We start from the raw sequence: 14,849 nt of genomic DNA on the forward strand, positions 1-14,849 counted from the left end.
GAAATCCCCTTGTTTGTGACTTAAATCCCCTGTAAATCTGAACAAAATCCCTGGGACCTTTTAAACACATCATCATGGCATGTATCAAATACTAAAACTTTAAACAGCTGCTTTCAGTGTTTTGATAATGATATTGAAACCAAAACAGTGTAAAATAATTTATTGGCAAAGTGTAATATAAAATCATTGCTGTATACATGTACATAGAGGATAATTGTTTGTTTCAGTGTAAGATAGCAATATATTTAACAGATTGAATGCCTAAAGTTGCATTTTAAGAGTGGCATATTTAATTTTGTATTTTACGAGATGAAATATATTGTAATCTTACACCGAAATAAAGAGTTTTATTTTTTTTTTTCCATATAATATCATTTAATTATTTTTTAAATAATTTTTATTCTTGATCAAAATCAATTATTAGTTGATATCTCATTAGACTTTTAGCCAAATGACGTCATACATGTACCAGGAATGACGTCATACATGTACCAGGAATGACGTCATACATGTACCAGGAATGACGTCATACATGTACCAGGAATGACGTCATACATGTACCAGGAATGACGTTTTTACTCTTTCTTCGGAGCATTCATGACAAATAAAAATAAAGCTTCATTAAAAGCGCAAATTTTGCGAAGCTTTCTGAAACCCCCCTGCTTTTTCTTAACTTGGAAGAAAAAGCACAGCTTAAGTGAATAAACGGCTTCCAAAAGCTGCACTTTTTATGAAGCTTCATAATTATTAATTTGACATGGGTGTGTGCGATTACAATAATTTTTGCAGTGGCACAGGCTTAAAAGATTGAAATTGTGAATGATATTTCCATTAACTACCTATTTCAAACGATGGGTCTATCAGAGTATAAATCACCATTATTTTTTAATAAATCCAAAAGCTTGAAATAAATATGCGTTTCGAACATCTGAAACACTTTACCGGATAGGTTATAACAACAATTTCAATTTCATAAAACTTCTTTCTTTTACTGTGAACTTACAAATTCAACTTTAAAATTAATAGCAAGAATACATGTAACTTTAGATACCTTTAAAATGTAAACATCAGTAAATCTATTACAAAGTGAATTATATTCTAGTGTCAACTGTCAACAAAATCATTTGTTTTTTATTTAAATAATTTTGTGAGTGTGTGTGCAGTTCATACATGTTCTGCTGCTAACAATAAAATAAATATTGACATAATTGTACAAAAAATGCAGCATTCTGCTAGAGGTAAAATTAAAGCATTTTACAGATAAAACATACATTGATTTTGTGATAATATGCAGACAGAACATACCGGAACAACATTGATACATTTAGAACATAACAATACATCGCTCAAGGATCCCTTAAGCGTCCAATAAGTGCGTCCATAGAATTATATACTAAACTCCAATGTCCAAAATTTCTCTACACTTATAGATTAGGCATGTTCATGATATTTGTTTGTTTAGACATCCAATTTTTGTTTCATGAGTTAAAATGAGTATTTCACTATGTAACTCTGAATGGTAATCTATTACAGTGAGTCCTTAATATATTTAAGCAGTTTATTTGGCTGGTCTATTTCAACCACATAAAGTAGTGATAAGTTAATGCATTCAAGTTTTGTGACAATTCATCCACCGACACTTGGCACAAGCATCCAAATATCAAATTGCTTCATGATTCCTGGTTATAACTTATAAATGTATGTATTAACATAGATTTATTTGTAACAATTCGCTATAAGTCTTCTGGCTAGGTCTCCGCATGCAGCGAAGAGTATATTAAAATCCACAGGACCTGGAAAGAAGATTGAAATTTTAATTGTAGCATGAAATTGTCTTAACAATTTTGTTAATTTGAAAACACTTGAAAAAGAAGTTTGCAATATTAATTTATAACTTTATATAATCATAATTTCATTTGCTTCATTTTGCATGAGTTCGGGTTGGATATTGGACAAATTTCATAATTATTCATAATCTAATCAAACTCAGGATAGCTTTGATCAATATGTCAAATAGAAAATAATTGAAATTGTATTTCCATGTATACTAAATATTGGTATAAAAAAAAATCATTTTTGTTTATTTAAACAACATGATCATCTATGTTTTATATTTTTCCAATTTAACTTTTTAAATAAATTGATGAAAACCTACAGCAACCATACATGTATTAAATACAGCATCAATATCAAACACCGGAGATCAAAATCATCAAAAGCCACTAGTAACATTGTGTTTACGGGCAAGTAGAAAATTTCACTACTCCTACACTTGATGTAGTCTGGCATGTATTTAAAATGTTTTGAAAGAATATAGAAACACGAATTTTGAAGACTGAAAGACAGAATAATTTACTCACTAAAAACGATGAGAATGACGTCATGAGACCTTCCTTAAGTATTTCTGATAAGCCTCCGTACTCTTCCTCATCAACCTTTTGGAAACTTGTGAAGTACACATATGTTATGATGACGTTAATTGCAACGAATCTGAAAAAGATGAAAATTGTTCCTAACAAAGATTTTTTTTTAGATTTATTTAATAACAATGCTCCTCTGGGTTTATTTTCAGAAAATAGAGGAGCATTTCGCATTATCATTATTAAAGCCAGAGGTATGGATCTTTGTTTGGTATAAGCATCTTGCCTCTGACAAGAAGTGAACAGTTTTTGAGTTTGAAATGCAAGTATATAACAACGCCAAAATTAAACAAGAGCTGTCACAGTATGTGACGAATGCCCCCGAATGTGACATTGACCTACAAACAAGGTCAGTACATGAAAAGTTGATCTTGCCTTTACGTGTCAAATACATATGGCAAGTTATTTTAAATTGCCTCTGAACATAAAAAAATACCACCCATACTTGACAACCTACACTGTTATGTCCTTATAAATATTCAGCATTCCATTGTGAATAAACACTTAGTGTATCTTTCACCTTAGAGGTATGAACATGTAGCAAGTGATTTTAAAATCTGTCCATACAAGGGAAAGTAACAGCCCTGACACAATAACCTATACTCTATGTCCTTATATGCAGCACTCCATTGTGAATAAACACTAAGTGTGACCTTGACCTTTGATGTAGGGACACGGGTCTTGCACGCGACACGTCGTCTTGGTATGTGGAGCACATGTGGCAAGTTATTTTAAAATCTGTCCATACAAGGGAAAGTTACAGCCCGGACACGACAACCTATACTCTATGTCCTTATATGCAGCACTCCATTTTAAATAAACACTAAGTGTGACCTTGACCTTTGAGGTAGGGACACGGGTCTTGCACGCGACACGTCGTCTTGGTATGTGGAACACATGTGGCAAGTTATTTTAAAATCTGTCCATACAAGAGAAAGTTACAGCCCCGACACGACAACCTATACTATATGTCCTTATATGCAGCACTCCATTGTGAATAAACACTAAGTGTGACCTTGACCTTTGAGGTAGGGACACGGGTTTTGCACGCGACACGTCGTCTTGGTATGTGGAACACATTTGGTAAGTTATTTTAAAATCTGTCCATACAAGGGAAAGTTACAGCCCGGACACGACAACCTATACTCTATGTCCTTATATGCAGCACTCCATTGTGAATAAACACTAAGTGTGACCTTGACCTTTGAGGTAGGGACACGGGTCTTGCACGCGACACATCGTCTTAATATGTGGAACACATGTGGCAAGTTATTTTAAAATCTGTCCATACAAGAGAAAGTTACAGCCCGGACACGACAACCTATACTGTTATGTCCTTACATGCAGCACTCCATTGTGAATAAACACTAAGTGTGACCTTGACCTTTGAGGTAGGGACACGGGTCTTGCACGCGACACGTCGTCTTGGTATGTGGAACACATGTGGCAAGTTATTTTAAAATCTGTCCATACAAGGGAAAGTTACAGCCCGGACACGACAACCTATACTTTATGTCCTTATATGCAGCACTCCATTGTGAATAAACACTAAGTGTGACCTTGACTTTTGAGGTAGGGACACGGATCTTGCACGCGACACGTCGTCTTGGTATGTGGTACACATGTGGCAAGTTATTTTAAAATCTGTCCATACAAGGGAAAGTTACAGCCCGGACACGACAACCTATATTCTATGTCCTTATATGCAGCACTCCATTGTGAATAAACACTAAGTGTGACCTTGACCTTTGAGGTAGGGACACGAGTCTTGCACGCCACACGTCGCCTTGGTATGTGGAACACATGTGGCAAGTTATTTTAAATTCAGTCCATACAAGGGGAAGTTACAGAGCCGGACGGACGGACGGACGGTGCGATTTTAATATGCCCACCTTCGGGGGCATAAAAACAAACAAACAAAAAACGCTAAAAAGATGAAAACCTGTTTAAAAAGATTGTCTTATACATATAATAATGTGCACACAAACAAATGCACGCACACACACATTCCATTTTTAATGCATCATTATGTTATCTCTTTGAACTTAAAAAGCGCAAAACAAAAAATAGCAATGCTTTGTGTACAGTTTAAAAAATATATGCCTTTTAAATGGGATTTTCATTACCACTAATCCCCATTTAAAAAAGCGCCAATATATCACTGATATTATTTATCTCTTCCAAAATCGTATGATTCTTTTGTTTTTATCAATGAAGTGAAATGAGTAAGATATAATTATGAATAATAAATAAATAAATGTTTTAACAAGTGTCAACCTATATTGTGCCCCCTTTTAAAGCAACTGCGCACCAGATGATCAAATTGCAAGAAAAAAAGAAAATTGTCGAAAACTTACATAAACTTGGTATTAATGTGTACAATGCATTGAAACTTACTGAAGTAGTTACAGAGTTTACAATTTATTGAAGTATTTTTCCATTAAAAAAGATTACTGGGTATGTTTACCTAGTAGAATTTATTCTTTATGAGTGATTGGCTAGTTGATGTTATCACAAGACATTACCAAGTTAGGTATATAGCTTAAATATACCACCCATTAGAAGTAAGCCTTTTGGCGACATGGGTTCAAACCTGCTCTCCGACACAATTTTTTTTTTTACATTTTGGTACTTCTTTAACGTTTTTGATATCAAAGCGTAACATATTCTATTAAATTTTTGTCATGAGATGCGTTACAGAAAAAACTTTTTTGGTGCCAATCTTGTGTACAGTCCCTTTAAGGACATTGTTTGACCAATCAGTGCATGGCTTGTATCGTCAAAATAATGCCTCTCACAAGTCCAACACTAATGTTACTTTAAAATTAATTTAAATAATATTTGTATTGAAATACTAACAAAGCCAGTCCAAGAATGCCTTTCAGGGGAAGAAGGCCCCAGACCAGTCCCAGTAAGACACCCAGTATCTGTCTCATCCAGTAAATAACATCAAGAAACTCGTCCTGAAAGTGAGAAAAAATACATGAACAAGAATTATAATTTATTAACAACTATATTTTTCACCCTCGTATTTTTGCTAGTAGCTTTTGTGCATACTCCACAAATGACAAAACACACTCACAAAATCTGTCACCTTTTTCAAACCAAGGAGGAGTCACTCAGCTTGACAAACCAAGGAGGAGTCACTCAGCTTGACACCACTTATTTTTCTCATACTCATGAGTTTGTCCAGTATATTTTTCAAGACAACACAAAATGATATAATAAAATACATCCCACAATATTCAGTCTGCAAATTGCCTAGTTCAGAAATCAAATGCTCTACTTTTGATTTGAGGAAATTAGTTTAAACTTATTTATTTTACAAGGATATTGAAACAAGCTATTGCAACTTATATTAATCCTCTCATTGGTACAATGTTGCGCGAGAGTGTGGTCTTGTGTTGTGGGGGAAACCCAGAATACCTGGAGGAAACCCACTTGTCAGACTTGGTGACCACAAACCAAACTCACATGCGCCCAGGCCAGGAATTTGATCCGGGACGCCCAGAGGTTGGAAACGGGTGAACTAACCACTGCGCTTACTGGACAGCCGGACAGAAATTAAATTCCACTTTGGAAATTTTGTGAGATTTGGCAACAGACAGATTCAAATCATAAGGTACATGTTTTAGCAGGGCTGTATAAAAATGTATTCACCAAGTGTCTGAGTGAGAAGTTTCAAATAAATTGAACAATTTGACAAAGATTGTTTCAAATCATCAATTCTTTTTTTTTTTATTCTGAACTAATTACTTATTATTTAAAACCATTTTTATTGATTATTTTCAAATTTTGGAAGTATAAACATTTTAAGTTTTCTATAAATTCAACAAATTCAACATATAATCACTTTTATTCCGCCATGAAAAGCATGTATTAAACCTGAAATATTCCCATTTCACTTAAAGAGATTTATATTAAGTATTATTTCTTTAAGTGAAATGGGAATATTTAAATAGAAATCATCAAACATATAAAAGCCGTTTTCCTCTTTCAAAAAGCAAATTGAACATGAATATGAACAAAAATAGGTGATAATCAATCAATCAATTTTAATCTCTGATAATTGATAGTTAAAAATGTCTGATTACCAACACTTACATACATGTATCACCTGGAAAATTGCCAAAACTTTATCATTCAAAGCAGTTTTAAAAATAACCCACCAGCCAAAACCCAACAACAGTCTAGCAAGTAAAAGTTCTAGCTGTGTTGGAGTTCTGGTTTAGCTTGTTTTCTGTGGAGCTGTCACAAAAATTCATGTAATAGAACTCAATATATTGACTAGTATTTAATTGATGCTGTTTACTCAGGTAAATAACTTTATTTCTTTTATAGACCTATTGAACAATGCAAATTCTTTCCATTGTACAAATAACCTTTTGACCTTCTCATCTAAAACATAAACAAAAAAGCATATTATGTAGTGATGTTGGAATTTTGCTATGCAGAGGGTGTGTCAGTTCATGAAAGAAAAGGCCCTGGCACATTTTATGCCTTGTTTACCACGAAGCAACAATGAAGGAGATGTTGTGCACCTTGAATACAGGCATTTATGATCCACCTTGGCCCTGTTTACTACATGGTTATATATATTATGATTTTGTTATTTCGAATGTTGTGAAATCCATGTGTTTTGACATACTTCTAAAGTTGAACTGTCAGAACAAAATAGTTTTTCACAGTACTTCTGCTTCTCAGTCGTAATGAGGAGCTACATGTACTTTGATAATGTTTTGTGGGTTTTGAATTTTAAGGCTTTCTGAGCTGATGAGTGCATAAGGCCTATAAAAAGGTCTAGTTTCTGGTCACGGGCCTTAAAAACCACGCGGTCAATAACATCTGCCAACATAAGAACAGTACTACAAGCCCAATTTAATAGGATCTTTGTTGATTCAATGATGTCCATATCCCACTTGTTGTTTTCCTGGTCAAGAATGTCAGATCCTAGCTCTGAGTATATTGAGCCGACAGGTTATAAATGGGCACCGGCTGCATATAAGTTTCAAAATAAAGATGCTTTCAGTGATTATTTGGTGCAATTTACTGCCTTCTAAAGGGCTTAGGCTATTTCCCCTAGTGAAAAAGTGTTCATTTTCCCCAAAAAATAATGATATTTTCTCATTTTATTAAATACAGGTCCTTCGAATGAATAAAAAGGCAATGAATTTATTAAAAAAAAAAATCTTGATAATACTAGCTCTTTTACAGCATTTAAAAGTAAAATCATGTATATTTGCTATTTTTGCATAATTTTGTATTTTTTTCCGAAAAAAAATCCCAATTTGAAAGGAACAGGCAGTGAAAATAATTCCAAAAAAATCACTGGCTTTGTTGACAGACTAAGAAGGTGATCTGAAAAAGTGTTTCATGAAACACTTGTGAAATAAGTGAAAGGTATTCAATGGCTACAGATTAAGTTTATGTGTAACTTTTGTGTTCTTATATAACAATGCAGTATTAAATACTGAGGAGGTTTAGTTGAAGAATATATTTTACATTGGTATAAATCAGTCCATTTGTGGCGTTTAAGGAACAAAATGAATATCCAAATGTTAAAAAAAGTTCCCTATATGCACATTATTGTGGCTACTCAAGACTGTAGACCCATGTTGCACAAATCTTTGAGTGTTTGCTTTATAAATGTTTCATCATAATGCATGTATCCTTGGTACACCAAACTTGCAGTTGTTGCTTTTTGGTAAACAAGGCATAAAGTGCTACTACTACTGATCTAATCATAGTCCATATAAACAGTCGCTTCAGAGTCTTTGATGGTTTTTGTGTTGGCGACTCTACGCGTCCATATCCCACTTGTTGTTTTCCTAGCCAAGAATGACAGATCCCAGTGCTAAGTAAAATGACCAGAAAGATAACGGGCACCTGCTAGATAATTAAAAAAGGCGATGCTTTGTTGACAGATCGCTATAATTTTGTGTTTAATAAACCACCAAGTGTAATGAGAAAAAGATATTGGCTATAAATGTCGAACTCTTGTGTACAGTACACTCAACAAGTTAGACCCACTTTCTGTTACCCTCTGCGAATTTTTGCTATCGCGGCCAACACAAGAAATTTATCATCTGTCCGCGTTCCCCGGAGTTGGAATTTAAGGCCCTCGGAGAGTGATCAGTCAACCTAAGAATTACAAACGCGAGGATCCTCGGAGGGATAACCTCCGCAAAACTCTGTGGACACTGGATAAGAAGGTTTTTTTTATAAAAAAATTCAATCGATTATGATGGCTTCAGTAAATTGCTATTATTGTTTTTCTTCTGCTCGTTTTCTGTGGAAAAATTCCCTAAAACCTCAGCTATTTTTAACCACCAATAATAACTAGTATATTCTTTTTATTGTATTGATCATGCGTGTGATGTCAGAGGTCATGGTTCAGAATCGTGTAAAATGTCGGCTGTTTTATGATGCAATACAATTAGTGGCAATACATCAATAATACAATGTTTACTATTAACAAGTAAAGACAATATTCAATTAGCGTTTATGGACAAAAATACGAATAAAACGCTGGTAAGAATCTTGTACGATTAATAATGTACATAATGCACCAGTCAATTGTTACTACAGCCCACCCTACAGTCCGGGGGTATGGTCCTTATTTAGGGTCCCTGGGGTGCGGGGGCATTTGGCGGGGATTTAACAATTGACTGGTGCATAAGCATAAAAACAAAGAACTTCTTAACAAGTGTGATTTCTTGCTTATCTGATTAGACACAGAATTCCACCGAGGGGTCATAAAATAGGACGATTTTCAAGGCTATCGTTTATATTATTCTCGGCGGTAAACCAGCCGCTCGGAGGAACTCGGTGGGATTTTAGGGAGTTGTGGTGTTTAGGGAACAAAAAGTCTAAAATAAAAGACGTGTATACAGGATTCTTCCAATCCCATACGTCTAAACAGGTTTGTGCAAAAACCGGGAGTGTTTGAAAAATATTGAAATTGTACGAAGTGAAGTATTTTATGGTTGAAATGGATAATAATGGTTTCTAGTCATATTTAACCATGCAAGTGCAAAGCTGTTTTGCACAAAACAAGCATTTAATGCATTAAAAAACATTATTCACCTTTCCCATAAAATGAAACTTGACTGACAAAGACAACAATTATGCCAAGCCGAACAACTCGACCCAATCGTAATTACTCGGCAACCTCCGACAAGCCTCAAGATAGACCTCGTAAATACAATCGTAACAACTCGGCCATGGCCCAAATGTTCGCATTGTTGTAAAATTGTGAACTGCAGCCTTGCAGGTGCCCTTCATGTATATATCGTTATGTTTGACAGAATGAAATGAAGAAAAACCCGTCAAACTCATAATTATTCGATGGATATTTATTTTTTGTGTACGGAACAAATATAAAATAACATTTTTTCCTGTTTTTATGATACTTTATAGACATAATATGCTTTCAACTGAAATCCCGATTAGAATAACTACCCACTTTTCGTACAAAACAATTTGTACGTGAAGAATTTGCCATAACAAAAAACGTAAAAAAAATCTGTCAACGTACAATTATTTGGACTAGGGAAAAAAATGAATATTCAAATGTTAAAAAAAATCCGTTTACATGAATTATTGTGACTAATCTAATCATTGCAAGAGCCGGCACTTATTTAAAGATTAGAGTAAACCTGAAAGGAAAAAGGCACCCGGTGTGGGGCTCAAACCCACGCCCGCCGGAACACTAACACGGCGCTATAACCAACTGAGCTAACCGGGCGGCTGGTTCTAAACCACACACACTACACTCCTCCCCCCATTAACCTTTTTAGGCCGACGGAGGCACTCCTGCTGTTTACCGCTGCCACTAGTCCAAATAAGTGTACATCGACGGATTTTTTTTAGATTTTTGATATGGCAAATCCTTCACGTACAAATTGTTTAGTATCAAAAGTGGGTAGTTGTTCCGATGTCATTCTGTCAAAACATAACGATATATAAATGAAGGGCACCTGCAAGGCTTTATAGCACAGTTTTAAATCGCTCGGAACATTTCGGCCATGGCTGAGTTGTTACCATAATCATTGTATAACGAGGTCTATCTCGAAGCTTTGTCGGACGAGGCCAAGCTATTACGATTGTATCGAGTTGTTCCCCTTCGCATAATTGTTGTCTGTGTCAGTCAACTTTCGTTTTATTGGAAAGGTAAACAACTTGTTTTAATGCACTAAATGCTTGTTTACTGCAATATAACATTTCACTTACATGGTAAAATATGAATATAACTCTTTATGATCAATTTCAACCATAAAATACTTCACTTAAAACAATTTCAATATTTTTAAAAGACCCGTTTTTTGCACATACCTGTTTAGACGTTAGGGATTGGAAGAATCCCGTATAACACGTCTATTATTTTAGACTACTGCTGCCACCAGTAAAGTAAATCTGGGAGGAAGAGTGCGCCCGGTGTGGGGCTCGAACCGAAGACCGCCGGAACACTAGCAAGGCGCTCTAACCAACTGAGCTAACCGGGCGGCTGGTTCTATCCCACACACAATACAAGATCAAACACTGTTGCCTAATCGGATATAAGTTTAACCAGCATGTTCTGATTGAAGCTTCTTCTTACTAGGCTTCTGGTTGTTTTTCATATTATATTTTCTCTATATCTATTTATATTGATATAAGTACAAACTTACTTTATCCGTCCACTTTGCCTCCGATGTGAGTGCTCTGCTGAAAGTTTCTGCTACAGTCGGACCTACCGGCTCGACCGATTTCTCTGTATTCCGCTTTCTCACGACAGTAGACATCTTCTTTCAGTTATATTATGAATAAAACACTTCTAGAAGATAATCAAAAGATGACTTCACTAATTAATAGAGATATATATGCAAAAAAGAACGGAAAAATCGTTAGTTTTGTCAAAATAAATAAAATACGTGTGTCTTCTAAAATCCTATACCCAAATATGTTTTAGTTAATCAAATCGTACGCATGACCGCCGGTGAAAAGATGAAACGTCTCATTCGAAATGACCAAAACAATGAAGACTGGGTAAGTTATATATATGTCATACAATAAATATTTGAATCTTGAATCTATGTCACGATTTTTTAAATAGTGACTGCTTGCCAAATCTTGTTGATTGAAACATATAATATTGACGCGTTAAATCGACCTTCGGTTGACGAAGGGAAACAATTTTCACTGACATATTGTTTTCATTCCAATTGAAGAATAAATTAATATTTTCTTTAAAAGTTCTTTTTTATTTGTGTATTTCCGTTATATAAATATCATGAGGTCATCATTAATGGGAGAAATTGTGTATTTTGGTAGCTTTTATCTGTCTTTCCGTTGGCGATTCAGAACAAGGAATTCTATCTCGAAAAATGAAATTTCAAATGCCTACAATATCATTATATTTCAATATTTTTCTCTAAAATTTGGGTCGGTAATGTATTTATATAATATTAATATAAATACAATATAAATAAATGTATAGAAGGCGTCTTTCGGTAACTTTCTTGCGTATTTCGATAATTTTCTTCGTCTTTCGGTAACAAAGCGTATTTCGGTAAGTCCAGTACTGTATCCGCTTTTCGTTGCACATGATCAGATTTACAACAATGATAAAGAGTATTATACAAAAAGCCAATGGGTTAGACACAAGTTCTTGTGAAACAAAAGTACTTAACGTCTTAATTCCTATGAGCACATTCACTTGATAAGTACATTGCATTTGGCGATACCTATAAATAAGAAAAGGGCAGGGCAAAAATAACTGAAGAAAATGGGTGAGTCACTCCGAAGGAAATGCCATTAAAATACTAGAAGTAAAATGGCATAGAATAATTATGACTCGCTGCTACACAGGTGATATGCGTTAAACTAATCAATAAAAGAACCTGGCTTAGTTACAAAAACAAATGGGGCTAATCCGTTAGCCGTTTAAAGTGTTTTATAAATAATTGTACAAGATGGATTGATGCAATATTTTCCTCGTTGGAGAGTGAGGGTTTACAAAAAAATAACGACATAATGCTAAGTGGATGAAAAGCACGTGTTGCACGAAACATGGTTATACGTTTTTAAGTATTAATATAACACTTAAAAAAATGCTCCGCTTCTTAAACTATGTAACTACACTGTCATCTAGTGCTATGAAGCAAATCATTATTGTAGAGGTCGTTATAAAGATAACTAAAATGGGTTCTTTTCGATAAATACGGAATGTACACGTTCTCCTAATAAAAAGTACGTGGGAATAAAAGGACCATTGAATATTCCCATTACATGTAATTTGCTTTAAATGATGAAACTGAAGGAGATGTTGTATTGTTATGTTCTAAATGATTATATAAATATACCGCTAATGAAATGGAAAAAAACACACTAAAATAACGATGTTACGCGAGGATAAAATATTCCTTCACTTGCATTGAAATTTAAAAGCCATTGTTTACACCAATTCTTTATCACTTCCATATCATTGTTAAGACATGTTCAATTTCATTAATATTAGTAGACGAAACTGAATGTGAATTGTCGTCAGCAAATATACGTGATAATGCTTCCAATATTTAAGCAATATCATTTTCACATATTATAAATAAAAAGGGACCCAGTACCGACCCTTGAAGTATGCAAGTACTTTTTGAAGTATTGACAAAGTGGTATTTCTAGCTCGGACTCTTCTTGTTTTCGATTACTTAGATACTGTTCTAATCACATTAAAAGTGTTTCCGTTATTCCACATTGTTGTAATTAGAATTATAGACCAGTGTGCCAAACTCTATAATTATTTTTAGAAAAATATGACATATAATGGTTAACATGCTTAGTCCCTATTATCAGCTGCATGAACAATGATGATACATGTCTATAAGTTGATACACGATAGCATGTACACTGGAAGAAATCCCGATTGATTTTTAAATACCTTTCTTACTAAATGGTTATAAATATACTTAAAAACATTTTTTTCCAAAACTTTTCCCAGACTTATTATTAATGATACTTGTCTGTAGATTTGATTTGTCTCATTTTTATATAGTCGGATATTATTTGCTAATTTTTATTTTTGTTGAACTGACTATTTGACACTGATGTATTAACACGTTTACATAATTGTTTGCAAACTGAATAGTTCTAATATAAAATGACCAGGTCCATTGGGCTTTTCACGTCTAAATAATCAAGTATATCGATCATATCTTGTTCTGATATTTCGAAATCATTAATAGTTTCAACAGACCTTAACACACACGGCGGTAACTCCACTCCAGTATTCTCAATTGTAGAAATGGATACAAAATATTCAGTAAGTGCGTCTGCCTAATCTTTATAAGTGAAGGCATAATAACTCTCATTTAATAATAAAGGGGATATTTGCTCAGAGGCTTTATTTTATTTCATAAGCATTTTTATTGTGTTCAGTATTTTCTCAAGTTTTTTGAGACATATCATTTTTTAAAGAATTCTTTAAATTTTTCAAAGTTTCTTTTCCATGTTTTATCAAGTTTTTTTACCTTGTTTCTAAGTGTTTTATATTCATTCCAGTCGCTAGGTAACTTTGGTCTTACAGCTTTACATTATAGTCGATCTGTATGTTGTGAAAAGTTCCGAATTTCTGAGTTGTACCACGATTTATCATTTGACCTAATAGTTTCTTTTTTTTCGCGAAATATGTTTTTCAGCTTTTAAAAGCTTTTGTGAAGGCACATCATGTATGTTAGTCTCAGAATTTTGATATATAAAAATGACCAGTTATACTCATTTATTTTAATTCAGTCGATCGTCATTTCCAATTTAATAGAACAAAAATTTCCTCTTATTACAAAATATGTCTTAGTGATATAACTTAAATGTATACATAAGTGGTAAAATGGTTACAAACGTCAATAGGAGTTTTTATTATATTTTATATACAATTTATTATAGTTCTTATTACATATATTGGGTGAAAACCATTTATTATCTATTTTTGCAACAGTGACCTCGAACTTAATCAGTATGGCCCGAAATGCAATCCTATACATTTGCTTGCGATATACAAATATTTTGAATGTATATATTGTTAGTTATTATTATTGGATCGAGTTATTTTCCAGTGCCTTGTGCACCTCTTGTTGGTTGCAGAGTAATGTTTCTGGACCCAAATGCCATCATTGTCAGGGTGGATTTATTATTTCTATTTGTGAGATTTTCAAATCTCCTGCTATGACTGCTCATGAGAAAATTTCAAAGGCTCTTTCAAATCTGTCCCAAATTCCACTCTAGTATTTGGACGTTTATATATAGGATACATTATGCACCCGTCGTTTAATTCAATCCAACTCGATTCTGATGAAGCATTCTCAAGCTCAGTGACGTGTTGCCTGCCGCCTAAAGTGTTTTGAATTCAGGAAATTTCCCAACGTTAACGTATTTCGAATTTAAGTATCGGCGACCTTG

The 14,849-nt window shown here is 34.0% G+C and overlaps 1 protein-coding gene across 1 annotated transcript; it reads right to left on the reverse strand.

The window, feature by feature from the left end:
• Positions 1–145: 145 nt before the first annotated feature.
• LOC128242944 (respirasome Complex Assembly Factor 1-like) lies at positions 146–11,344 on the reverse strand. Its single transcript, XM_052960397.1, has 4 exons — positions 11,090–11,344; positions 5,280–5,383; positions 2,361–2,490; positions 146–1,793 (listed from the first exon to the last, which is right to left on the reverse strand). Exons 1-4 carry the CDS (start codon positions 11,201–11,203, stop codon positions 1,749–1,751), a joined length of 393 nt encoding a protein of 130 aa, XP_052816357.1. The 5' UTR covers positions 11,204–11,344; the 3' UTR covers positions 146–1,748.
• Positions 11,345–14,849: the final 3,505 nt, after the last annotated feature.

Source organism: Mya arenaria, chromosome 8 (genome assembly GCF_026914265.1).
Source record: "Mya arenaria isolate MELC-2E11 chromosome 8, ASM2691426v1".
NCBI lineage: Eukaryota > Metazoa > Mollusca > Bivalvia > Myida > Myidae > Mya > Mya arenaria.